This window comes from Pomacea canaliculata, linkage group LG7 (genome assembly GCF_003073045.1).
Source record: "Pomacea canaliculata isolate SZHN2017 linkage group LG7, ASM307304v1, whole genome shotgun sequence".
Taxonomy (NCBI): Eukaryota; Metazoa; Mollusca; class Gastropoda; order Architaenioglossa; family Ampullariidae; genus Pomacea; species Pomacea canaliculata.
This window is the reverse complement of record NC_037596.1, coordinates 21,282,966-21,309,295: the sequence shown is the minus strand read 5'-3', so window position 1 is coordinate 21,309,295 and position 26,330 is coordinate 21,282,966. Positions and strand designations below refer to the sequence as shown.

At 41.9% G+C, this 26,330-nt stretch overlaps 3 protein-coding genes across 4 annotated transcripts; 1 reads left to right on the top strand and 2 right to left on the bottom strand.

Annotated features, from left to right (window-relative positions):
* Positions 1–218: 218 nt before the first annotated feature.
* On the top strand, positions 219–1,105 carry LOC112567527 (ficolin-3-like). Its single transcript, XM_025244221.1, has 3 exons — positions 219–231; positions 491–652; positions 870–1,105. The coding sequence occupies exons 1-3, from the start codon at positions 219–221 to the stop codon at positions 1,103–1,105; spliced, it is 411 nt and encodes a 136-aa protein (XP_025100006.1).
* Positions 1,106–3,126: 2,021 nt separating this feature from the next.
* Positions 3,127–10,917, bottom strand: LOC112568963. 2 transcript variants are annotated; one of them, XM_025246554.1, is made up of 11 exons: positions 10,604–10,917; positions 10,380–10,436; positions 9,808–9,875; positions 9,410–9,471; positions 7,463–9,130; positions 7,000–7,152; positions 6,526–6,789; positions 6,190–6,311; positions 5,844–5,940; positions 5,075–5,239; positions 3,127–3,867 (listed from the first exon to the last, which is right to left on the bottom strand). In XM_025246554.1, exons 1-11 carry the CDS (start codon positions 10,664–10,666, stop codon positions 3,623–3,625), a joined length of 2,964 nt encoding a protein of 987 aa, XP_025102339.1. In that variant the 5' UTR covers positions 10,667–10,917; the 3' UTR covers positions 3,127–3,622. The 2 variants fall into 2 exon arrangements, with proteins under 2 accessions (XP_025102339.1, XP_025102340.1); XM_025246555.1 differs by having other exon boundaries at positions 10,380–10,418.
* A 4,333-nt stretch (positions 10,918–15,250) lies between these two features.
* On the bottom strand, positions 15,251–16,117 carry LOC112569026 (ficolin-1-like). The gene is made up of 2 exons (XM_025246673.1): positions 15,746–16,117; positions 15,251–15,505 (listed from the first exon to the last, which is right to left on the bottom strand). Exons 1-2 carry the CDS (start codon positions 16,062–16,064, stop codon positions 15,261–15,263), a joined length of 564 nt encoding a protein of 187 aa, XP_025102458.1. The 5' UTR covers positions 16,065–16,117; the 3' UTR covers positions 15,251–15,260.
* Positions 16,118–26,330: the final 10,213 nt, after the last annotated feature.

Below are 26,330 nucleotides of genomic sequence, written 5' to 3'. Positions count from 1 at the left end.
GCCATCGCAAATATGTTGAAGAGAGAGAGAGATTCATCTCAGTATCATTTTCTTCTTCTCTTGTTGATAACAGTTTGGTAAAATTTAATTTTAAAGGATAACAAAAATGAACAAAAATATACTCGTCCGGAAGATTTTGTTATCGTCTGTATAAAGACTTAGAAAATATTATTTTATTAAAAGCTATTCCTTCTTGTCATCCTTCCTTTTGCAATATCATGTTACTCTCAGGTCTTGTTCTTGCTACTTAGCTTCTCGTTGTGTTTTCTCTATTTGATTCTATTCTTCGTTTAGTACGGTTGTTTATTCTTTTAAAAATCGTATGTTATTTGTTTGTTTTCATATTTGACAGATATAATGTTTATACAGACAGATTAAGCATTGAACAATTATGTAAACAAGGAGGAACCCGCCAATGTCCTGTATAACGGATATTGTGATATCTTCTTCATGACTTGTTGACTTTCCAACCTTTGATGTCTACCCTCAGGGTTATCCAACCTGCACTTGCTACTCAAGAGACCACTGCGACTCCGTGTCGACCTGGGAGAGAAGAATGGAAAACGTATCTATGCTGAGTACTCGTCCTTCAGAGTGGATGGTCCTGACACAAACTACAGACTGTTCACATCTGGCTACTCGGGTGATGCAGGTACGTGTGCAGACAATGAACAACAAGCGTGACTGTCTGTCTGGCTGGCTTGGTGGTTGACTGTCACTCCCCCTCATTGTCTCATTGTGTCCGTAACTTTAAAACCAAGAGGCGGCCTTTGATATTCTCATGATGGCAGACAGTTATAATACGACATATTGCTTACATATGTACATATATAGCTGACTGCTGTGACTGCTCATGTGTGTGTTTACAGGTGACAGCCTGACTTATCATGAAGGAGACATGTTTTCAACCTTTGACCGCGACAATGACAAATCCGACACTCTCAACTGCGCTGTGTATTTTAAAGCTGCCTGGTGGTTCCGAGGCTGTTACAACGCCAACCTCAACGGTCAGTACCACGTGGATACCTACGGCGTCAGTTGGTATCTGAAATACCAAGATTGGAGAAGCTTCTCATTCTCTGAGATGAAACTGAGACCAGCCTAGCATCGCCTTGTCTCCTGTGGTCTCACTGTTCTCACGGTCAGTCGGCGTACACGACAGGTTTCACTGACGAGGTCACTCAGTGCATACTGTTCTCGTCGTGTTAGCAACGAACTTTGTTTACTCTGATGGTGGTCCTGATTGTGGTCTGATATTACACTAAAACTGTTTTATTGTTTCTCTAAGATTTAGTTTTACTTGTATCAATCAATAAGTTTATAATGTAAAGAAATTCAATCATAAATATTTGAGTATATTCACAGCACACTGTTCTCAGCCATAAATTGAACTATTATGAAAAATTGATCGGTATTTCCAAAACGCAATTACAATTTTATGTTTTAATGCTGGCATTCGTTTACACGTTTGACTTAATGCAATTACTTCCCTTTATATTCTCTATTCCCTCCCTTTATGTGTGAATGTGTCTGTAATTATGATAACGGCAATTGATAATATCACATTTATCTCACACTATTGTGAACCAAAAATTATTTTAATATTTTGTTTCTCCAACTCTCGCGTACAAACAGTTAAGACACTAACCTGATCATACGACTCTCTGTCTCTCTGTCTCTCTCTCTGCCTCTACCTGTCTAGTATTGTATTTACCTGTATCTCTGTCTCTCACTGTCTGTCCCTCTCTGTCTCTGTCTCTCTCTGCCTGTCTATTATTGTATTTACCTGTATCTCTGTCTCTCGCTGTCTGTCCCTCTCTCTGTCTGTTTCTCTGTAGTAAACGCATTTTGTAACTACGGTCGTGCATGAGCGACAGCCAGATAGTGAAGTTTACAGAGAATAATTATCAAACAAGCATTGAACTAATTTGCTGTATACATGTATTCCTTCTATTGCTTATTTTCTTTCAATTATATTTTGTTCTAACAAGCTAATTGTGTGGATTTACCTGTTGGTGTTGTAATGTGGGGAGAGTGTAGTTATTCAGTGCACACCTGGCTCCATGACAGTCTTGTTGTTTATTTACACTGTTGACTAGACGTCACTACATTGATGTGTACGTTCTATTCGCTCCCTTGTAACGTATACAGTCGCTGATGATAACGGCGATGACAATATCACATCTGTGACACACATGCAGCAAACAAAAACTATTTCTCTTTCAAAGTGAAGTGTACAAACACAGACACGATGACTAAAGGTGATTCTTGCTTGACAACACCTGCGCTCTGTCTCTCTCTCTCTCCTCTCGGTGTCTCACTGTCTCTCCTTCCCTTTCTCTTACTGTGTTCTGTCTGTGCCTCTTTCTTTCTCTTTGTCCCTCTTTGTTCTCTCTGTTTCTCCCTCTCTCTCTCTGTGTTCTGTCTCTGCCTCTCTTTCTTTCTCTCTCATTGCGCTCTGTGCCTCTCTGTGTCTCGCTCCCTTTCTCTCTGCCTCTAATCGTTATTTATAGAATACAATTTAACGCACAGTAGGAAAAAAAGAAACAAACCCTGGAGGTTAGTCTTTAGGTAATACCCATTGCGTGAAAGATAGGTAGCTTACAAATCTTTATTTACGCGGCTAATAGAGTAAACAAAGTTATTTTGTTTTGATCTAGCTCTCTATCTTTCAATAGGAAGTGGAAAAACAACTTTACTATAAAACAAATGCATCAAGGAGAGAAAATTAAAAAAGACGCAAAGATCAGGGTTGCTGTCTATTGTGACAGTGATTGTTTACCAGTCAACAAGGACCGTTTAGTGTGATGTACATGAAAACTCGGCAGGCAATCCAGGGATTCGAACTAGATGTAGCTTTGGGAAAAAAGCGGGTGATATGAGAGAGAAAGAGAGAGAGAGTACACAGGTATTGTCAGTTGTGTCTGTTCCTTTCGCTAGCGCGTAGGCTTTTTATACCTTTTAAGTGAAGACAAAAAAAGGGGGGATTTTTCGGGATTCCTAAAATTTAATGATGCATGTGATATCTTAACTACAGGTGTGATAATATATGTTTTTAACGGGAAGTAACAATGAGTTTGTTGTGAATTATGTTCTTTAGTAAAATGAGTAAATAAATACCAACAATATTGCTTGCATCTTTAATTCCTTTGATATCAATATCAATTTACCTTTGACAATCATTATATTTGTTTATTTGAAAAGTCTACTTATCTTAAAAGTCTGTCTAAGCTTTCAGTTAAATACAGGGAAACCAAGGACACAGTGGAACTTTATAGAAATTTTCTATAATGCAATTTAAGTCTTGTGTTGTTGTCATCAGTGACACAAATAAACAACAGTATTTGATACAATCAGTCTCTGTGCTTGTGTATTATTTTGAAGATGAAACCATCGGTTATCTTTACGCACAAAAAATATTTTAATTTCATGATTGAAAATTAACACTTGTTTGCTTTTAAATCGTCTTGATTTACGCAAGCAAAACTAGATTGAAATAAATTTAGCAACATCATCAAGTTGCGAGACCAGTCATCTGCACTGAGGTGACATCACGAGTGTCACGTGTGGTGTACAGTAGACTGAGGGTGTAAGCAGTGAGAGTACAGGAGACAAGGCGGTGTTACACTGGTTGTACTTTCATCTCGCTGAAGGTGAAGCCCCTCCAGTCATTGTGGGTGTAAAACCACTTCATGCCGTCAGAACTCGAGGCCCCGTCAGCCTTGTATCGGCCGTTGATGTTAGAGTAGAGACAGGCGTTGTACCACCAGGCGCCGTGACGGAGAGAGGCACAGTTAGCAGAGTCCTTGTCGTTGTCTCGGTCAAACGTTGAAAAACTCTGGTTGTTGTGATTCTCCATGCTGTCACCTGTAAACACACACACTCAATTATCTTTAAACACACACAGCTGTGTATATATTATCACTATGAAAGAAAAATTGCGGCCCAGTCCTTCACTCGGTTGATTGGAAACGAGAAGAAGAATGACACGAAATGTATAAACAATATTTTCTTATTTAATCTATTTTCTTGTATAGTTTATCATAACAGAGTAAGAAACCACAGATGGTTTTTGTTTAGTTTCAGACAGTGGTTTTCATCATATTCCCATGAAGAAGAAATACATGCCATCGCTACTGAAAGGAATAAATTAGCAATAATAACTATAGCACAAACATGTTAATATTTATATTGCACTTGCTTGCTTTACATTACAAACAATATATAAATGTAGAATTATAAACGTTAGTTTTCACATGTGGATACAGATAGAAACCTGTTGTAGGTTTGTGTCCTTTTGTGTTGTTATTGTCTTACAGACAACATTAGGGCTGCACTTGTCTACAGCACGTGACTAATGTGTGCACAAACACACACACACACTGCACACACACACACACTGCACACAAACACACACACACTGCACACACACACACACACACACACTTTATTCACACTGTACACACAAACACACACACTGTATACACACACACTCTAGAGTCTAGATGTACAACACTTCCACACATGAACACACCGCCAAAAAACACACTATAGCCACTTTATACTATAACTACACTATAACTAAAACTCTACAATCATTTCACACAACACGCACATGTTATGCTCACACTTTACTCCACACACATTATTCACACTTCACACTACGCACTCAATCACACACACACGACCTCACCTTGGTAGATGGACATTTGTGGTTTGATTGTGAACCTATTATCAGTGATTGTTACAGAGTTTAGAAACGACCAAAGAACTTGCTATAACAAGACATGTACCTCTACCACCCAGGTTGTTTAGGGAATCAGTCACATCTTGTTCACATCGCTCACAGTCAGACACAGGTTGGTGCAAGCTGTGACTGTGACCTTACTGGCGACGGACGGTGACCGGAGGTCAGTCAGTGATGTCCGCCACACCCACGCTTGTTGTAAGTCTTCACGTGCTGCTCACCTTCATGTCTGTGTCCTGCTCTAAGTTACTGGAATACCGGGAGATACCCGACTAGTTAGACAGCTGCATGCTACTAAGTTGATCTTACTGTCTAAAGGTCACATACCCGCGTCACCCGAGTAGCCGGACACGGTCAGTCTGTAGTTTGTCTCAGGACCGTCCACCCTGAATGTCGAGTACTCAGCGTAGTGACGATGTCCATTTACCTCGCCGAGGTCTACACGCAGTCGGGTGGGTCTCCCTTTGGTCAGGGTGTGAAGCCTTGATAAACCTGAGAGAAGACATGGACTTTATGTCACGTGATTTAATGTTATCTGTTTCTGTTTCTGTCTTACGAGTCTTTGACAACCATGGAAGTATAATTTGGTAAAACCGGGTAAAACCTCTATCCTGGTAGTTTAAGAGCAAATATTTAATTGATGACACTAACTTTTTGCATCAAGAGTCAGCGAGAAATGTGTGACATCACGCAGTCTACCAATTCTTAGGCACATTACAGAGTAGACACTAGTAGCTAGTACAATAAATATTGTGTTGAGAGATTGTGTTACTATTATACAGTGTAGTATTTATACATGAACATATATACATATATACATATACTCGTATGGAATTCTCAGTACAACAAAATAGTGGCGCTATATATATTATTATAGATATAAAGAGCAATATTTGTAGAGGTTTGACGTAGACACATTTAATTGAAGAAAAAGTGACACACACATGTCCCGTAGAGTGACGTCACATACACTAAACATCCTACATAATGACACAACAACACAGTCACCGTGTTACACAACAAGAGCCACTGACTGTAGTTCAAACACCGAAATGTTAAATGTTGGATAGAAAGAAAGACAGACTCAACAACCTACCCAGCCAGAACTCCCCGGTGACGTCACCAAAGCCGTCTTCATACTGTGTCCAGTTCCTGTAGAAGTCAACAGAACCGTCACGGCGTCTCTGGAACACCTGACCGTGGCAGACAAGTTCAAAGGTCAAGTATTGTACAAAGTATTCATGGTTTGATGTTTATTTTGTAAACAGATCGTTACTCGCTATTAAACAGTTGAACTTGGTTAAAGGAAACACTCGCCCTCATCCTAACGGATACGATGCCAGCGCCATGTGCGTCATTCCCGACTCTCAGGTGAGTGCAAGCTGTTACCTGTCGGTGTTTGTGTCATGTTTGTCACACACTTATAACTGCAGACAACGTACCAGCCAACCTCCGCCACTGGAGTCCATGTCACACCACACTCTACTCGTCTCCTTCTTGTCTTTCAGTCGAATGAAGTGCGCACCAGACTTGGCTCCTGCCTTCTGCCATTCGCCGCACGACTCTGTTCCCATGGCAACAAAGCATTTCACTCACAAGAAAGAAGTTGCACAGGAGATGACAGTCGTTACTTGTGAGTAACTTACGACACTTTTACTATTTCAGGGATAAACATTCTCTGACGAATTCTTCGCGATCTTTCTACATATGACATGATTTTAAGTTCGTTTCCTTACAAAAGCACTCTCCATGCAGTTCTAAACTGTTTTCCAACCTACCTGCAGCACGACACGTGACTTCCTTTTTAGAAGAAAAGTCGCCCAGTGCACACAGACACCTGCCCGACGAACAGAGGCTGAATGGGTCAGGACAGTCCGTGTCTTGGGTACAAGACGAGTTGTACCAGGCTGGACCCGGGTAGGAGGCGGCTGACTTCAGGCAAGTTCTCTGGTAGTGAGTCCACCCTGTACTGGTCAGAGGAAACCATCCTGACACAGCCTCACGTGACGTCACATCATGAAGCACACAGCGCCCTCCTGTGTCTAAAGCATGAAGCTATACTTAAAATAGGAACAATATCTTTGTGCAAATCCAAATCGAAAATTTAAATAACAAATATTTATAAACGAGACAAAGAGGTAAGAAAGAGTGCTAAAGGACCAATTAAGACATTTAAAAGGACAACCAATCACCATTGTCAAGTCTCTCGTACACACATCGCGATATTGATAAAAAAAAGTCATCATACACACCTCTGAAGTCAAAGGTTAAGCAATGATCAGTACTGACGCACAGTTTCTTGCATGTTTTCAGCTTTATTCCATCTTGAGTGGCGAGAATATGTCCTTTAATTTCGCTTTCAGAATACTCCATGAAGGTGTCTTGTAGGTCACGTGGTCTGCATGCTACGACAGACCAATATCATCGGTCAGTTACTGAATTACACACTTACCCTCTATGTTATTGTCTTGAATTACTCCTGCTACATGTGTAAAACGCTGAAATAGAAACAAACAAAAAACCCACTTTTTTTATCTCGTTCTTTCTCTTTCTTCTGACCTTTATTCTCTCACTTTGTCTTACTTATTTGTCCTTGTCTTTAGAAAATGATTCTTTATTATTCTTTCAGCCTTTATCAGCCTTTCATCATTCATCAACTGAGGCCTATAGAAAATCACTGTTCATAAATTCATAAATCGCGGTTTTCATACTCACTAGTCAGACATTTGTTGTCACGTGATGAGAAGAAGAAACCAGGAAGACAGAGGCACCTGCCAATAGAACACATCGCGTTCTCATCGGAGCAATCGTCGTCGATGACACAGTCTGTTAACAAGTCCTTCGTCAAGGAGGATGTGGGAAAACTGTTAGTTTGTGTAATTCTTGAGATACTTTTGTGATGCCACGCGAGGAAAAACACATTATTCTCTGTTGACTGTTTGAAGGACAGAAGAAGAGAGTCCGAGTGGAGAGAACATGTCATGTTGGGCTCGTGACTGTCACTCAAGGTGAAGGCCAGACACAAGTCATCTTCACTGCACGAGGTCATGCACTCACGCGCTGAGGTCACGGTGATGTTGTCAGACTCAGCAACAGTCGAGGTATTGTGCAGCATCAGAAGTGTTTGTAGTTTGTTGGTCAAGATGGTCGTCTGCCGCTGAGGGTCGGTCACGGCGCTGTGGATGTCGTCAACCCTAAACATGTGACAGTCCTTGTGTCCTACCTCGTTGCTGTCACACTTAGCACAATACGTGACAGCCACGCAGCCCGGAAGTTGATAACATTTCTCCACACATTGGTTAGCTGAGGTCACGTTTCTCAGTCTCGAGCGCCCGATGAGCTTTGTTTGAAGCAGCTTTACCCCCGCAACTTGTTCACAGTCCAGCACCAGGCCCTCTCTCTTCAGCTTCTGACAATATTTGTCCTTCATAGCCGCGAGCTTGGCCTTGACCCTGACGTGATCAATGGCGTAGCGCTTTAGACGACTGTCTTTACCCATCAAGGGATCGGAAAAGAGGCTCTCCACAGAGGTCAGGTCATAGCTGATGGCCATAGGGTTCTCCCTCACTGACGTCAGCCACGTGACACTCGTGAGGTCAGCAGGTGGAGGAACCCCAACAGCGATCGTCGTTGTCTCCACTTCATTTGCAAACTTGTCCGCTGCTTCCTGCTGATGAGGGGTCAAGGTCAGGGAGTGTCCAAGTCGCGCAGCAGCGAAGTAGGTGGCGGCCGCCGTCACGTGACTCTGTGTTTGCCGCCGGTAGTCGCTGTCCTCCATGGTGTGCACGAGAGTTAACGACGCCCCGAAGCGGGCCCGTGACACGAAGTGTGTGCCGAAGGTGTGGAGGAACTCCAGGTACACGTCGTCGTCGTCAGTGTCAGTGAGTTTGAGGATCCAGTGGAGAAACACCGAGCTAAATGGCGGCGGTTCTAGCGGTGAAAGTGTCACGTGGTACGAACTGCACGTGGCTGTTGAGACGACCAAGATGTTGTCTCGCAGTTTGTGGGAGAGGGTCCTGAAGTCGTCACTTGCCGAGAATGAAGGCCCCCACCCGACATCACCAACGTGCGCGGTGACACTCAGCAGCTTGGTCAGGTCGTACGGCGTCGCCACCACCTTGGAGGTGAAGGATGTGACACATGACACATCTGATGACACAATCACACCTTCCGGTACGTTGGAGCGACAGTCTGGAGTCACGTGACCGCTGTTGTACTCAGTAGAAAAGATGGGGAGGGTGAAGCCGGGGTCACGACCTGACCTGAGAGGGTTTCCCTTGAGGCTGTTGTAGCCGAGCAGCAGATAGTCAGCCACAAAGGCATCCTGAGTGATTTGTTGACCAGAGCATTCTGGAACCTTCTGGTCAGCTTGTGTATCTTGTGCTTTACACAGCAGACAGAGGTCAAAGTTGAGTATTTATCTGAGGGATTTTTTTATGTTAAACTTTTTTACATAAAAAAGTGTGGTTTTTTTTACTACAAATAGTTCTGGACAGTGGATAACACACACTTAAAAAGACACTGGTATAAGGATGCTGTGTACTGACATGATGGGTGCTGACAAATGTGTTTAGTGTGTCACTGGTGTTGTGTGTGTCATGTTATAGTTTACAAGGTGTCATGTTGCAGTGTTGTGATGTGTGTAGTACTGTTGCTACTCACAGACTCTGTTTAAGAGTGTCGACCGTTGTTTGCCTTCAGTCAGCGTGCGAGTCACCTTCTGGCTGTGAGTGTTTGTAGTGATGATGACACAGACCGATAGACACGAGTGAAAAATAACACTGATCATTTGAATCCTAATAGTTGATTTTTGTAGGCTTTGAATTTGACACAGTAGTTTGATATTTTTCTAAATAACAAGAACATGACATTAGTATATATATTTTATATACTATATGTGCTTTTATAATAATATAAAACTAATAAGAATGGGGATGACCAAACAATTAATGATTTATGCCAAGAACACAAAACTATGTAATGTGACCATTGTGCCAACAATCATGACATCAAACACACATGGACACATTCACTGTCCAAGACTATGACCAGCAACATACCTGTGTGACAGCTGTGGCAACGAGTTTGTCCTCGAGTACAGACTGAATGCCAGTGTCACAGTCAGAACCTAAAAATGTGAAAATGAAAAGACACAAAATAACTAACTTAGAAAAGTAAACTAACAATGTTTAGAAATTCTTTCAAAGAAAAAAAATATTATTGAAATAATATAATAACTGCAATAAGGCCTCTGGATTAAATTACACGACTTGTCTCAGGCAAAAAACTACAAACGTGTGCAACTCTTATTGTAAAGACAAGATTTAAATTTTGTTTAGAATGCTACAGAATATAATAAAACACTTCTGCATTATGTTACTCAGCGGTGTACATATTTAATCCTAACTGTTCATATCTAATGAAGACAGAGACATGTCATCAGGTGTTGACAGTGTCATATCAATGTTGTTAGTCAACCCAGTGATCCAAGTGACATGATGAGACAGCGAGGTGTGTAAATGTACTGTAGGCTACACTACAGTAACAAAGATGTGTGACAGTAATACATGTGTACATTAGTCAACACAATGTGTAAGAACACAGGTAATGTGATAATGTGGAGGATAATTACCGTTACAGACACGGCGCCCATCGCGAGGCTCAGCTGCTCCTGTAAAACACACGAAGACTTGTGAAACTAACAAACAAAAGTTGTAAACAAAGCGACAACAATCAGAGACACGTGGTCTCAGTCAAGTACACAGACTGACACAACCGTGCGGCGAACTCACTGTCCACTCACTAAATAATTTGAAGTTCGCCAAGAGGCCTTCTGTTGACTGGTATCATACTTACCTGTAAATGTAACAAATCCTTCAGTACAACCTGTGGACAACAAACACAATGGCACGTGGGCATCAGAATAGGTTTCAGTAGGAGTTTCCATCATTTAAATACTCTTTGGGGGCTGCCACCACTTGCAGAATGTCGGCTAATTGCTTAGAAAACAATGACCTCGTGTTGCAAGCTGTTATTGCATCATGTGCTAGATGCTAGATATAAGCTGTGATACCAACATCAGCAACAGACGGACGTTTATTGTAAAGCATGTGGTCTACAGACTCGTCTGAGCTTGAAAACAATCGCAGTGACACACTCAGTAACACACAGGCAAGCTTGTATACATGTACTCACACCCTCCCTCCTTCTCCAGCATTCACCCTCCTGCTGGTGTGTCTTTCTTCTCTCCCTCCCTCTCCCTCTCTCTTCATCTCCTTTAGTCTGTTTACATGTTGACTTAATGTCGCGTGGCCAGGCAGCCTCAATATTTTTAGACATTTGATAAAAACATGACTTACTTTTAATTTTAAACCCATTTTGCTTATTAACGGCCATTATCTATCAAATTTTGTTAACTTTAACATAGAAAAACTAAGAAAAAATGAATTAGCCCATATAAGATTCCCGTAGAAGTGTTCAGACCAGGCCACTGTAAACCTAGTAGCGGGAGAAGGTTGCCCCTGTTCCTTGTGTCTTCCTGTCTGCCTCCTTCCATCCCACTGTTGCCAGTGTGTTCAAGAGCAATGCCGCCCACTTGTTATCAGGAGTCTCTTTGTGCAGCCTCGGCACGTGGCGCGGACTGTAGTGTCGGCCTTTTCTACTCTTGTCGTCTGTTGTGTGGTGAACACAGGGAAAACACTTTTCCTTCCCCTACACAAAACTCGACTTCTGATATAACATATAGGTAATGATTTAATAAATATAGAAACGTACAAATACTCATCTAGGGGAAGTCCCAGTGCTATCCGCGCCAAGCGCACCTCCACAATTCCATTGATGTTACCTCTATTTACCTCTATCTTTCAGTCTCACACGCGCATCAACTTATCTCTGAGGTTAAGGTTGTTCTTGTTATTGTGGGTTAACAGTTTGGTGGAAGCTTCAGCCGACAGTCAAGGGACCCTGATGACCTATTGAGAGAGCGATGACAGCTCTGCTGGCGACACGGAGTCGGTCCTGTCCCAGTCCAGGGACACACGTGGTGTCAGTGACGACCTCAGTGTCACGCACAGCCGCTGAACGAACACCACCTGCAAACAATGTTTTCCGGCACTTCAGGGGGATTTAGCTTCTTTTTGTGATCAACAAACAGTTAGGAAAGCCTTCAACATTTTGCGTATACTTTAACATGTACTAACGAGAGAATTTGTACTATTAAGCTCAGGTAAACGGTATCCCATGACAATATTCAAATGTAACAGACCATTGAAATCGTGTCTTCACACTAGTAGTCGTGACACTAGGGACACTTCTCTGGCCGACATGCGTCCATCACAGCGACATCTTTAAACGACAAACGAATGTCACATGACACAGACCGAGGACCGGCAACAGGGGGCAGCACCGTCCCATTTATCATTTACAGTGACCAGCTCACACGCGGGGACGTAGAGAGCGGAGGGGACGGCAGAAGGCGGGGTCAGGAGCGGCGATGGTGGATGGGAAAAGGGCTGGTGGGGCAGACACGGAGTGGGGCGCATGTCAGCTACTTATTTGTGTATTTATTATTAACAATGTTAGCGAAAATATCCTTGTTTACACAAGCAGGACACATTCCCTATGCCTCTAGGTAAAGCCGCGGTTTCAGATGGGGGATGGTCTTTTCAAGGGTTAGGATGGATGGGGCCACATGAGAGCCTTACCTTTCTCTTCTCCATCCTAAGTTAAATATGCATATCAACTTTGAACCTTAGGAAACTAAGCTGATGTCAGGAACACGTTGTTAGTTAATGAGAGTAATGAAGCATTTAACAAATAAATTGCAAAGTAGAGACAGTTGAGGATTTACACTAGCAACGCACACCTTCCATCTACATTATGCACCACATACAGTGTCAGGGACGCGTTGACACCTTAATGTCACACATCACTCGAAATCACTGACTGCACTGTGTACACACGTCCCCACATGTGTTCTTTCGCTCAGATATCACAGAGATTTGACGTCGGCAACGAAAGTTTTGTAACTTAACATTAAATATTAAACACATACATTACTGCATATCATATACAGTATAATAACGGTAAAAATGTCTTTCACGCTGCGACATTCAATTAATTTGCTCGACTGTTTTTTCGAGTAGTTCTCAAAATTCCTACTTACAGTTTGGTTTTTAACCCGGGAGACTCACACTTACACACACATCCACACTTCCCGGAATAATCGTCTGAGAATAAACCTTCTGGAATAATCCACCCTTTCCAGGTCTACAAAATCAAGGTGCTGTCTCGGCAAACACCTGGCTGACGTCCTCGAATAAATTCTTCGGGAACAACTGACACGTTCCAGAGCAAAAAACCTCCGCTCACTGCGTCTGCCGCTAGTCTCTTCTCTCTCGTCTGCTCTCTTCCAATTTCTTTTTCCCCATGTAAAATGTAAAATTGCGTCATATTATGACGTCAGGTTATGACGCCAAACCACGACGAAGCAACTTCGCTCACACACGGGTAAGGGCGATAATCACTGCCTACCTATTGCTAACCACCTGCTCCTAACACACACACTACACACACACTACACACACACACTACACACACTACACACACTACACACACAGTACACACACACTACACACAGTACATGCACTACACGCACTACACAGCCTACATTGTGGATGTATGTAGAGTAGTGATCGGTGAATACATGATTGTGAACGATGACCAATGACCAGGGACTATATATAGTACAGCAACTGTGGACAGTGGACTACTGTGTGAACATTTACGATGCTCTGTTTGTGTTTTGAATTACGTGTGGACATAAGTGTAAACCGTTTCTGTATATGTTTAATCTTTTTTATTACATTCTTTTCAGTCATATATATTGAACTATTTCTCGGATTTGGTGACTGGACATGGAGTGATTGTAAGTACATGTGATATCTTAACTACAGGTGTGATAATTAATATTATTTTTTTTAAAGGGAAGTAACCGTGAATTCGTCGTTGTGTCCTTTAATAAAATGAGTAAATAAGTACAAACAATTTGCTGGCAATGTTAATTCGTTTTATAGCAATATCAATTTGCTCTTGACAATAATTACTTTTGTTTGTTTGAAAAGTCTACTTATCTTAAAATGTAAACTTTCATTTAAATACAGCGAAAAAAAAGGACACAGTAGTGTTGTGACTAGTGTTTGTCAGTCTGATATAGTGTAGTGACTAGTGTTTGTCAGTCTGATACAGTGTCGTGACTAGTGTTTGTTAGTCTGATATAGTGTAGTGACTAGTGTTTGTTAGTCTGATACAGTGTAGTGACTAGTGTTTGTCAGTCTGATACAGTGTAGTGACTAGTGTTTGTCAGTCTGATACAGTGTAGTGACTAGTGTTTGTCAGTCTGATACAGTGTCGTGACTAGTGCTTGTTAGTTGATATAGTGTAGTGACTATGGTGAAGTGCCGGAAGCGTCATCCTGCGGTGGTTGGTCAGCTGATGCTTTGCCTCTACCTCTGAGTACAGCGGTCGTCTAGTATTTGTAGGGCTGGAGGTAGCATGGCCTGTCCTCGTTTTGTTTGGCGACTGTGCGGGTGTTGAGTGGGAGAAATGGGGTAGTGTGTGAGGGGAGGAGGTTTAGAGAGTTTGGTTACGACGATAGGGGCCGGGAAGGACGCTGGGGTACCTGAGGAGTGGGGTCTGTGTTTTTCCCGCAGAGAGGGTGGGATCCTTGGGTGGGGGTGTCATTTTTTTTCTGGCCAGCGGTGCAGAAAAGTGACGTTTGATGCTCACTGCCAGCCACTGCTCCCTCTGGTGTTGGATGTACACTGTCTCTCAGCCATTCCGTCTTGAGTTGTCCAGGGAGCGCGTTGACATAACGGGACCCTACCTGCTCCGAATAGTTGATGTTCAGTACTTAAAATACTCTGTCTTTAGTCAAAATGACCAGAACTGTAGGTTTCTTTTCATTTCCATAAATGTTTCCATTATGTCTTTCTACAAAATAGTTTTTTTTCAGACACTTTAATACACAGTCAGTGTTGGTAACCTGTCACACAAAGTACTTGTGGACTTTATAGATGTCACGATGCTACATATGACAGCTTGCAACATGGTCCAACATAAATAGTTATAGCTGTCACACATACCACGAACTTCAAGTAGCAATATCTCCAAAACTGATAAAGACAGACACTCAGTTCTTGCTTTGTGATATTTCTTTTTACTTCCGTGAGAACATGAAACTAGTCGTTTCTTAAAAAATAATTGTAGGTGTGTTGCTACCTATTAGTAATTTAAAAAGAAAGAAATGTTTATATTTGAAACAGCTTAGTTTATCGAATGAAATTCAAATCTGAAAGAAATAGTACAACAGGTGTGAATTACAATCACTAAGCAGTATCACGAAAGTAAAGAACTAATGTCCAGTAGATTGCACTGAGGTGACATCACGAGTGTCACGTGTGGTGTAGAGTAGACTGAGGGTGTAAGCAGTGAGAGTAAAGGAGACAAGGTGGTGTTACAGTGGTTTCACTTTCATCTCGCTGAAGGTGAAGCTCCTGTCATAGTAGGCGTAATACCAGTTGATGCCGTCAGTAACATCGGCCCCGTCAGCAATGTATCGGCCGTTGAGGTTAGAGTTGCTACACTCGTTGTACCACCAGGCGCCGTGATACAAAGCGGCACAGTTGACAGGGTAATTGTCGTTGTCTCGGTCATAGGTTGAAAAACTCGCGCCGCTAAGATCCCAAAGGGTGTCGTCAGCTGTGAACAAATAAGCACACACACACATGTTATGCATATGCAGACATCAAAGACGTATATATATATCCTTGAAACAGAATGTGCACAGCAAGTGTCAACAGCAACAACAGAGGCACAAGCACAGCACACCAACAATTTGACGGAAAACCTAATGACTAACAGAAAATATCAAGCACAATTTGAATGTTGCACAAATTCAGTCAGACCAATTAGGAGAGTGTCTAGCCACTGACAACCTACCCAGCCAGAACTCGCCAGTGACGTCACCAAAGCCAGCCTCGTATTGAGTCCAGCTCCTGTAGAAGTCAACGGAGCCGTCACGACGTCTCTGGAACACCTGGTGACGACACACAGTGTGACGGATGTGACTGTGATTGGTGGATGTGCTGTGCTGTTGCTGGTAGTACATCAGTAACACATCAACACACAGAAATATTGCCGCAGCAACACAGTCTGCTCCATTGGGGGATGAAGGAGGATTGTGAGAGCTGCTGCAATAAAGACTACAAACACAAGACTTGCACCAGCTGTATGTATATACAATGTGTGTATATATCATCGGTCAATCGTCCCCACACCTACACACCAACCACATCAACACCACAGACTCACCAACCAGCCGCGGTCGCCTGAGCCACGTCACACCAGACCGTCATGGTGGATGTTTGGTTGACAGCAATGGTGTAGACAACCTGACCTGCCACCTAGTGTCTGTACATCTACACACGACTCCACTGTGTACCACCCACACACACACGCATGGACGATTCATACAAGTAAAAAAAAAAATTAGCAATCTTCACATAGTTGTATATATATTATAATATGTGTGAAAAAACACTTTTATATAGCATTTTAAATATTAACATAAAAACACAGTAAGAAGCAGTTTTTGACACAAACAATATCAACAAGTAACTTGCACACAAAGGTAAACAAGTAACTCACTTTAACGTACACCATATGTACATAAACATCTGTACACATCACTACACAGTCTTCCATACACAAATGAATTACTAGACTCAATCTACCAAATATACATTAACAAAAAAACCATAACCAAGTTTTTACACGGATTGTAGTAAAGGACACTTGTGTATACAAACAAAAAACTTGTCACCACAACACCTACATACTTCACATGCACCACATAACTGTACTGCTTGTGACACAAACACAAACACATTATTTCCACACTTGTCTCTACTGCTTATTCACATCACTGAGCATCACAGAGGTAGAAACAACTCTTGTACACAAGTATTACCATTTCCATTATGTATTATACACGTTTTGCAAATCATTATAAAGAAGACACACCTTTAACCTTGTTTGTCTTGACCTGTAAACGTCACCAAAGGTGTGTTGTGCTACCTGTGCTTATGGGACAAGGAATGTGTGTGACATGGAAGTGAGTGGAAACAAAACACCGGACTATTCTCACCAAGTCGACACGAAGACTGCTCCTGAGCAAACAAGAAGCCAGCTGCACACTGACACCTTCCCAAGACACAGTGGCCGTTGATCCCTGAACATTCGCTGTCACTGCTGCAGGTGGAGTTGTAGGTGTGGTCAGGTGCTGACGTCACGCTGCTGCCACACATCCGCTGGTAGTGAGTCCAGTGAGGACTGAGGTCGCCACTGTGATGGCACTGTCATGGCCGTGACATTGTGAACAGGTCAACTGTCTTACTGTTGATACATTACCAGACAAGTAAAATAATTTTCTGTCTCTCTCTATATATATGTCTCTATCTATATACAGTGATACCTCGGTTCTCGAACGCCTTGACTTTCGACCAAATCGGTATTCGACCAGGAAATTCGAGAAAATTTTGTCTTGGAATCCGAACAAATATTTGGAACTCGAACATCCGAACGTCCGAGATGAGCTTGCGTCATCAGTGTGAGTGCAGAGAGAGAGTCACGTTTTTGTGGAGAGAATCATGAAATGTGTGCAAAATGGGCAGAAAATCGCAAATTTTGTTGAACAACATCACCCTGATAAAAGTGGTAGCAAATAGAGCAGTTAACATTTTAAATGACAATGTTACATGTCCACGTTCCGCAAAATTTGCAAAGGAGAAAAAACAGCAAACAATTGACAAATTCCTTCCGTAAAGAAATCAGACAAGCAACTGCAGAGCAAGATTCTGATTCTCCTCAGCAAAAGATACAGAGAATCAGAAACACCCGAAGAGCAGTTACCCTCTGTTTTTATTGAAGAGGACTCCCCTTCAAAACAATAACCATCCCCCTTCCCTCCTCCCTCCACATTCATTCCCTCCTGCCATAAAGTTTGGTACAGGTACAGTAAATGAAACACAATTTACTGTAGTGTACTGTACATTTTTTTGTTTGTTTTAATAAATACACTTTTATTTCTTATTTCTTGTTGAGACTCATGTTTTTCTACATATTATATACAAATTAGGCCAGTAAATAGGCATTTTCTGGGGCTTGGAACGAATTAATCCAGTTTCCATTATTTCCTGTGGGTTTCATTGCTTCGGTTCTCGAACAATTTGGTTCTCGACCGTCTTCCCGGAACGAATTATGTTCGAGAACCGAGGTATCACTGTATATATTTTTATAAAAGAGAACATAGAATGTCATTTACTGTGAAAGACTATTGATATACGTTCTATATTTGTATATATAATTAAATATATAATCACAAGCATTCAGTGTGTTACTAACACGTTGTGTGTACACGTGGCCTGTATTTACCTCAGCAATCATGAAGCTGTATTGTGTTGACATGTTTGTACATCGTGTTGATACTCACCGTGAAAATCCAGGGCGAGACAACCGGTGGTCTGGACACACCGCTTCATGCATCTCTCCACTGACGACTCAGAGCTGCATCCGAAGTTGATGAGTCCCCGGATGTTGCTGTCGGGATAAGCGATGAAGGTGTTTTGCAGGTCGCCAGGGTTACAGACTGGAAACATTCATGTCCTCACTTGTCACGTGACACCGGGTACACGTGTTGTCAGTCATTTCTTACATATATGTAGGGGGGGGGGGATTGGTGTTTTACGCCGTGTCAGCAACTAAGGCTATATTACGGCAAGCAGCCAGCCCTGTAAACAGATGCCACATGCAGAGAAAGATCAGCGTGCCCGAGACGAGAAATGAACTCAGGGCAGCCAACCTTCACTGTATTGGTGACAGGCGCTAACCGTTGCGCCACCGGACCGCTACATATATGTAGGAGCAATAGTCAGCTCCACACAAAAAAAAAAAAAACAAAAAAAAAACAAAGACACACAGAAATAGACACACAGACCCACACACACACGTTATGTTTATACTAGGCTTGTAACACTCCACACAAGGTTTACTTACCCAGAAGACAGGAACCCTCACTTGTGGAGAACATCCCGGGACGACAAACACACGAACTGTTGAAACACTCGGTAGTCTGCCCTTGACAGTCGTCGTCAGTGACGCAGACATCAGATAACGACTGTGAGGACTCCGAGCTGTCAGCGCATTCATATCATGTTTAAACACACGTGCAAAAGGTTTGTTTACAGACAATAATATTACCTACACAAGCAGCACTCGTACGACCCACGTGTTGACTGGAGAACTTACTGACACGTGTTGTCTGACAGTCCACACACAAGTAGACAGACACACACACGGACTGGTTGACCAACACACGGAATAGGAATAGAATCATTGCGATAGGATACAATGTCAAGTCTTTTTATGGAAGCTTTTGTTTCACAGATAATATTTTAATCATAATATTACAATGTTACCGACAAGCTGTACTTACCTGTCCTTCCAGCAAGGCAAACCCGCGTCTTGTCTGCTGGTCCTGTCCTCGCCACTGATGTCAAGACAACAACAGATGGCCACACGATGTTTACTTGCTTTTCAGCCAAACAATGCAACTCTCACCCTTTCCATACCCGCCTCCTACCCGCTATGCAATCCTTTACACGTGCACTGAAAACGCACCTCTTCCGTCAACACGACTCCTAGCATCCTATCCCATAATGCTCGTCCTTTGTCACACCCTTCCCTCTTGTCTTCCTTTCGCTATGTGATGATAATATCAGTTCTTGTTGTTTGTTGTCCTGTCCATTGGTGCTGTTTGTGTCTCGATCTCATTCTTAGTGGCTACGAGCTCCTTGGGTGTGTGAGTATGTCATGTACACGTTTTTACTTTTATTATTATGATTATTATTATGATTATTATTATTATGATTAAAAATACTAGCATTACAAAATGTAAGCAACACACTTTAGAAGAAAACATTGTGAACCCTTTACTATGCCGCAAGTCTGTAAGTGATATCTTCTAGTCATAGTGTGACATGTTATAATAAACACCACATTAGCTACAAGGTGTAGTTGTAGAGGGCGCTAGCACTCGTGTGCTACGTCACTAGTATCATCACTAACGGTCCTACCTGCCCGTGTCCTCAACCTTCAGGCAGGATGATACACACAGAAGGAGCAGCAATGATAACTGCATTTCTGTCCACTGCAATTCGCCTGAAATCACAAAATAATAATAATAATACTAACAACAATAACAACAACAACAACAGTACCAAGAAGGAAACATTAACTCTATTAGTGTAGTACAGTATTGTCCTCTATAAGCCGATGTCCAGCTCACTGTTTGTGTATAGATATGTTTGTGAGATGCACTGTATAGTTACATCATGTAATTCAGTGGATTGTATAGTTATTTACATGACATAATGGTAGAGACTGCATAGCTGCTTACATCACGTGATGTGCTAGACTGTCACTATGTGCATTAGTAAGGATAGAAGTTGCCCCAAGTTTAGTGCAGATGAACACAATAGCCTTGGCCACACACGACTTTGCTCATCGTCGGCGAGCAGGTCCTGCACGGACTTCTAGCCTCCTTGATGAGTTACTTATGTAACGGTTACCATGGTAACAAGTAGAATAGTATGGCTTGTTCAACAACACAAATAAAGAAGTGTAGTCAACTAACAACTATTCACTTGAAGTCCTAGAGACTATCATGTACTAACGTTTACAAATAGTGAGAGAATCACTGTTTACTCACTCAACTCACCTTGTGCTTCAAGTGCGGGCTTCTTGCTGTCGAATGTAGGAGCGACGAGACAAACATGTTTAAATACAACTTTGTCACAAAAGCTAAACTATTGACAATGATTTACTGCAGGACAAGTGGGCGTTGAAAAACGATTTCTGTAAATTGCAGAGAGTTGCCTGTGAGCAGTTGAGGCGGATTATGAGCGAAATGCCGGGTGTACAAAACATAAAGACTTGTGAATGCAATTGTGTGTTTTTAAGAGGAAAGCTGTTGACTGTAGTGTATGGCGACTACACAGTGGCTTACTTGCAGTGTGACAAATACTTGAGTTCAGCAGCAACAGGTTGCAGTGAAAGGTAAAAGCTTCTGTCTACAGTCGCTTTGTTGTTCAATCCTGTGGAAGGTGGGCGTGGAGCAGATGTGTGACTGCTGATAACAAAGCTCATCTGATAAGCTGCTGATGTGTGACTGGCAGTCAGCTTGTGTAGGACTCATTTCTCGCAAAGCTTGTGTAGGACTCGCGGCTGCTGTGTCACATGACACTACGACAGAATATTTTAATACAAAACATAAAGTATTGGATGATTAACTATGTGTTAAATATCAACACGCTACTTGCATCACAACAACCATCCACTTTGCTGTATCACAGAAGACTGGTATATGGTCATCAACAATATATTCATTTTAGTTTATTTATCTGTTAGTGTGTGTGTAACGCGGTCTGCGACTGCGGCGCCATTTTGTCTGGCTTTCTATTCACTGCCTGTGTCCAGCGGGTGGCAACAAAAGGTGGCGCTGTTGTCCTGTCATAGTGTACCGAGGACTTCTCTAAATAACAGGCGTTTTCTGACCACTGATCTCCTCTTCTCTGAGGTCTTTGTGTATGGTATAAGGCGCTCTATAAATAAACTTAACATCACCACCACCACCACCACCACCACCACCACCACCACCACCACCACCACCACCACCACCACCACCACCACCACAACCACCACCACCACCACCACCATCATCATCATCATCATCATCATCATCATCATCATCATCATCATCATCTCATAGCTTTCCGTTAACACTTTATACTTTCTGTGCGTGAAACTTTGTTTTTTTGGTTTGTTTGTTTTTTGCCACTGATACAGTTTCCTGTGCCTTTGTGAACGACAGAAGGACACACGTCCACACCTGGGTGAGTAGAGGGATACTTTCCTGTCCATGTTGTCTGTTGGCCAATGGCAGCCTGACCAGTATGCGATCAGGGTTGCTGTCTATTGTTACAGGGATTGTTTATTAGTCAACAGGGAAAATAGTGTGGATGTACATGAAACTTCTGCAAACAATCCAAGAATTTGAACTAGATGTTGTACAAGTCTCTTTACAACTGGTATAGACTGGATTCTATCTGTTAGAGGTGTAAAGGAAACTTCCGTAGAATGCTACCTGAATATTACAGGCTCGTGTTCAATGAGTCGATTCTAAACTTTGGACTGAGTTTGAGGAAACCTCATATTACTTGAGTAGAAAATAGTGTGGAAAATATAGACGACTCTAGAAACAGAAAGAGAGACAGACAGAGACAGAGAGACAGAGATGTTGGAGTCGAGATACGAACCCACGACAACAGATTGTGTTTATGGTGGTGATAGACACATTCGCTTGTTACCTCCCTTAGTGAGGCACGTCCTGGGGTTTGACTGTCGGTGTCAGTAACTTTACTGTCATGGGGGCTTCTCCCTCCCGCGGCCTACACATCCCGGAGTCGAGGGGCAGCAGCACCGAAGAAAAGACACTAAAGGGGCAACATGGTTTAGTCTCCCTCTCTAACATATATTTGAGTTAATGTTAACAAAGTACAAAAAGAGTAGATGAGCAGAGAGGGAGATGACAAAATCTTCCTTTATGTCGAAACATGAGTGAGTGAGTGAATATTGTTAACTGTCAGCAGAGAGTGAGCCTCCTTGCCCCCCACCAGCTCAGACTCTCCCTCTGTCACTGCCATCTTGTAGTTTAATGCCACGTGATCCGCTGTCATGGTGATCACTTGTAGTGTGTTTAAATTGTAAGTACTACACTTTCTTTTATGTTTCATTTACAGGAACATTTCTTGAGTACAAAAGTTATTAGAATGACTCCCACACTATTTATTTCTGTTGTTTCTACTGTTTTGTCCAGCTTCGTATCATGTCAGACATCGCCTGCATCTGACAGCCAGAATAAGTCAGTTTTGTTGACAGCAACATCAACTTTAAAATGTTTCTGCCGTAATGAGACTTACCCATAATGTTCTCAGATGTTTGTGTCAATCGTTGTACTGAGAAACCTTAATTATGACACTTGTGTAGCTCTGTGTGGATGCTCCATTTAACTTGTGTGTTTGTCTGTGTGTTTGTCTGTGTGACTTTCCGTGTGACTGCTTGTCTATCTTTTTATACCTCTTTGCATCTTGCTGGCTGTGTACCCCTTAGCGTCACGTGTTTCTAGAGGAAGATGTAGGCTGTTACAATCGGAAGGAATGCTGACCATGTGACCAATACAACGATTGCACACCTTGTCAAACATCAGTCATCAGGTGTCTTATTGTACAGGTTGTAGAATTTTTTGCTTTTATGAAAACTGCGTGTAATGTCTGAAGGGTTTGTGACGAGTTAAGAAAAGATGGGAACAGAAAAACGGGAAGGAAAGCGGGTGATATCAGAGAGAGACAGACAGAGAAAGAGAGAGAGTACACAGGTATTGTCAGGTGTGTCTGTTCCTTTTGTTAGCGCGTAGGCTATTTCAGCTTTTAAGTGTAGACAAAACATAAAAACACAGTTTTTGTGGGCTCCCTACAGTTTAATGATGCATGTGATATCTTAACCACAGGTGTGATAATTAATATTTTTTTATAAAGGGAAGTAACAGTGAGTTGGTCGTGAAGTTATGTCCTGTAGTAAAATGAATAAATAAGTACAAACAATATTGCTTGCAACTTTTAGTTCTTTTATAGCAATATCAATTTACTCTTGACAATAATTATATTTGTTTGTTTGAAAAGTCTACTTATCTTAAAGGTCTGGCTAAGTGTAAACTTTCAGTTAAATACAGGGAAAACTTTGACACAGTAGAAGTGTATCAAAATTTTCAATAATGCAATTAAAGTCTTGTGTTGTTGTCATCAGTTAAAAAAATAAACAAAAGTATTTGATACAATCAGTCTCTGTGCTTTTGTGTAATTTAGAGGAAACTATCGGTTATCTTTACGTACAATATATATGTTAATTTGATGATTTAAAAATAACACTTGTTTACTTTAAATCGTCTTGATTTATCCAAGCAAAATCAGATGTGAAATAAATTTAGCAACATCATCAAGTTGCGAGACCAGTCATCTGCACTGAGGTGACATCACGAGTGTCACGTGTGGTGTACAGTAGACTGAGGGTGTAAGCAGTGAGAGTACAGGAGACAAGGCGGTGTTACACTGGTTGTACTTTCATTTCGCTGAAGGTGAAGCTCCTATAGTCATTGTGGGTGTGATGCCAGGTGATGCCGTCAGCACCCGAGGCCCCGCCAGCCTTGTATCGGCCATTGAGGTTAGAGTGGTGACAGTCGTCGTACCACCAGGCGCCGTGCCATCGAGAGGCACAGTTGACAGTAGAGTACTTGTCATTGTCTCTGTCATACGTTGTAAAACTCTGGTTGTTGTGATACGCTAAGCTTCACCTGTAAACACACTCACTCAATTATTTTCAAACACCACGCTGTGTATTTATTTGATTACTTGGAAAAGAAAATTGAAACCGTGTATGCTTAACTCGTTTGATTAATAACAAGAAAAAGAAGAATTACACGAAATAGCATAATAAACAAATTTTCTTATTAAATCTATTTTTCTGTATAGTTGAGATATCATAATAGATAAGAAAACCACGGATGTTTTTGCGTGCAATTTCAGTAACGCAGTTGTCTTCATTCAGATTCCGATGAGAGAGTAAGATACTATCGTGCCAGCACTACTGCAAGGAATAACTTACTTAGCAATAATAAACTATAGCAAGAAAAAACATGTTAATATTTAGAATGCCCTTGCTTTGCCTTTACATTAAATATACCTCGGAATAGCCGGGAGATACCCGACTAGCTAGACAGCTGCATGCTACTAAGTTGATCTTACTGTCTAAAGATCACCTACCCGCGTCACCCGAGTAGCCGGACACGGTCAGTCTGTAGTTTGTCTCAGGACCGTCCACCCTGAATGTCGAGTACTCAGCGTAGTGACGATGTCCTTCCACATCACCGAGGTCTACACGCAGTCGGGTGGGTCTCCCTTTGGTCAGGGTGTGAAGCCTTGATAAACCTGAGACAAGACATGGACATAAATGTCACCTGATTTATTGGATGTTATCTGTTTCTGTTTCTGCCTTACGAGTCTTTGACAACCATGGAAGTATAACCGGGTAAACCTCATATCCCTGGCTAGTTTAAGAGCAAATATTTAATTGGTGACAGTAACTTTTGTGCATCAAGAGACAACGAGAGATGTGTGACATCACGCAGTTCATCAATTCTTAGGCACATTACACATTGGACACCAGTAGCTGGTAAAATGTATATTGTGTTGAGAGATTGTGTTAGTATCACACAGTGTTGTATTCATACATGAATCGACACACATATATATATATAGACTCGTGTGGAATTCTCACTACAACAAAATAGTGGTGTTATATATATATTAATATAGATAAAAAGAGCAATATTTGTAAAGGTTAGACGTAGACACATTAATTGAAGTAAAAGTGACAACACACATGTCCCATTGAAGAAAGTTGGACCATTCCCCCCACTAGAGTGAAACTCAACAAACTTTTTTTTAAACATGTTTTTTACCAAAAACTAAACAAATATCCTACATAATGACACAACAACACAGTCACTCGTGTTACACAACAAGAGCCACTGACTGTAGTTCAAAACACCGAAATGTTAAATGTTGGATAGAAAGAAAGACAGACTCAACAACCTACCCAGCCAGAACTCCCCCGCTGACGTCACCAAAGCCGTCTTCATACTGAGTCCAGTTCCTGTAAGAGTCACTGACCCGTCACGACGTCCTGGAACACCTGACCATGACAAGACCAGTTCAAAGGTCATTCCGCAAAATCACTGAAAGGCCAAGCATTGTACAAAGTGTTTATAGTTTGATGTTTATTTTGTAAGACAAATACGTTACTCGTTATTAAACAGTTGAACTTGGTTAAAGGAACACTCGCCCTCATCCTAACGAACTACGATGCCAGCGCCATGTGCTCATTTACCGACTCTCAGGTGAGTGCAAGCTGTTACCTGTCGGTGTTTGTGTCATGTTTGTCACACACTTATAACTGCAGACAACGTACCAGCCAACTCCGCCACTGGAGTCCATGTCACACCACACTCTACTCGTCTCCTCTGTCTTCAGTCGAATAAGTGCGCACCAGACTTGGCTCCTGCTTCTGCCATTCGGCACATGACTCTGTTCCCGATGGCAACAAAGCATTTCACTCACAAGTAAAAGAATTGTTCACAAAAGATTACAAGTCGTTACCTTGTTTGAAGTAACTTACGACCACCTTTCTATTTCAGGGATAAAAACATTTCTGACGATTCTTGCGATCTTTATAATATGACAGGTTTTCCTACAAAAGCACTCTCAAAGAGTCATCATCAAAATGAAAGCTATATTTCGCAAATTGCTATACTGGGCGAGCACATGAACCAAAGGCGTGTAATAAACCTACCACA

Bases quoted from the DNA above. Each gene is read 5' to 3' on its own strand.
- LOC112568963 (XM_025246554.1), bottom strand. From the start codon at position 10,666: ATGCCCACGTGCCATTGTGTTTGTTGTCCACAGGTTGTACTGAAGGAT. The intron at 6,312-6,525 runs GTAGGTTGGAAA...CCATGGGAACAG, and splicing joins AGTCACGTGTCGTGCTGCAG to AGTCGTGCGGCGAATGGCAG. The intron at 5,240-5,843 runs GTAGGTTGTTGA...GTCTTCTCTCAG, and splicing joins CACCGGGGAGTTCTGGCTGG to GTTTATCAAGGCTTCACACC.
- LOC112567527 (XM_025244221.1), top strand. The intron at 653-869 runs GTACGTGTGCAG...GTGTGTTTACAG, and splicing joins TGGCTACTCGGGTGATGCAG to GTGACAGCCTGACTTATCAT.
- LOC112569026 (XM_025246673.1), bottom strand. From the start codon at position 16,064: ATGATATATACACACATTGTATATACATACAGCTGGTGCAAGTCTTGT. The intron at 15,506-15,745 runs GTAGGTTGTCAG...ATTTGTTCACAG, and splicing joins CACTGGCGAGTTCTGGCTGG to CTGACGACACCCTTTGGGAT.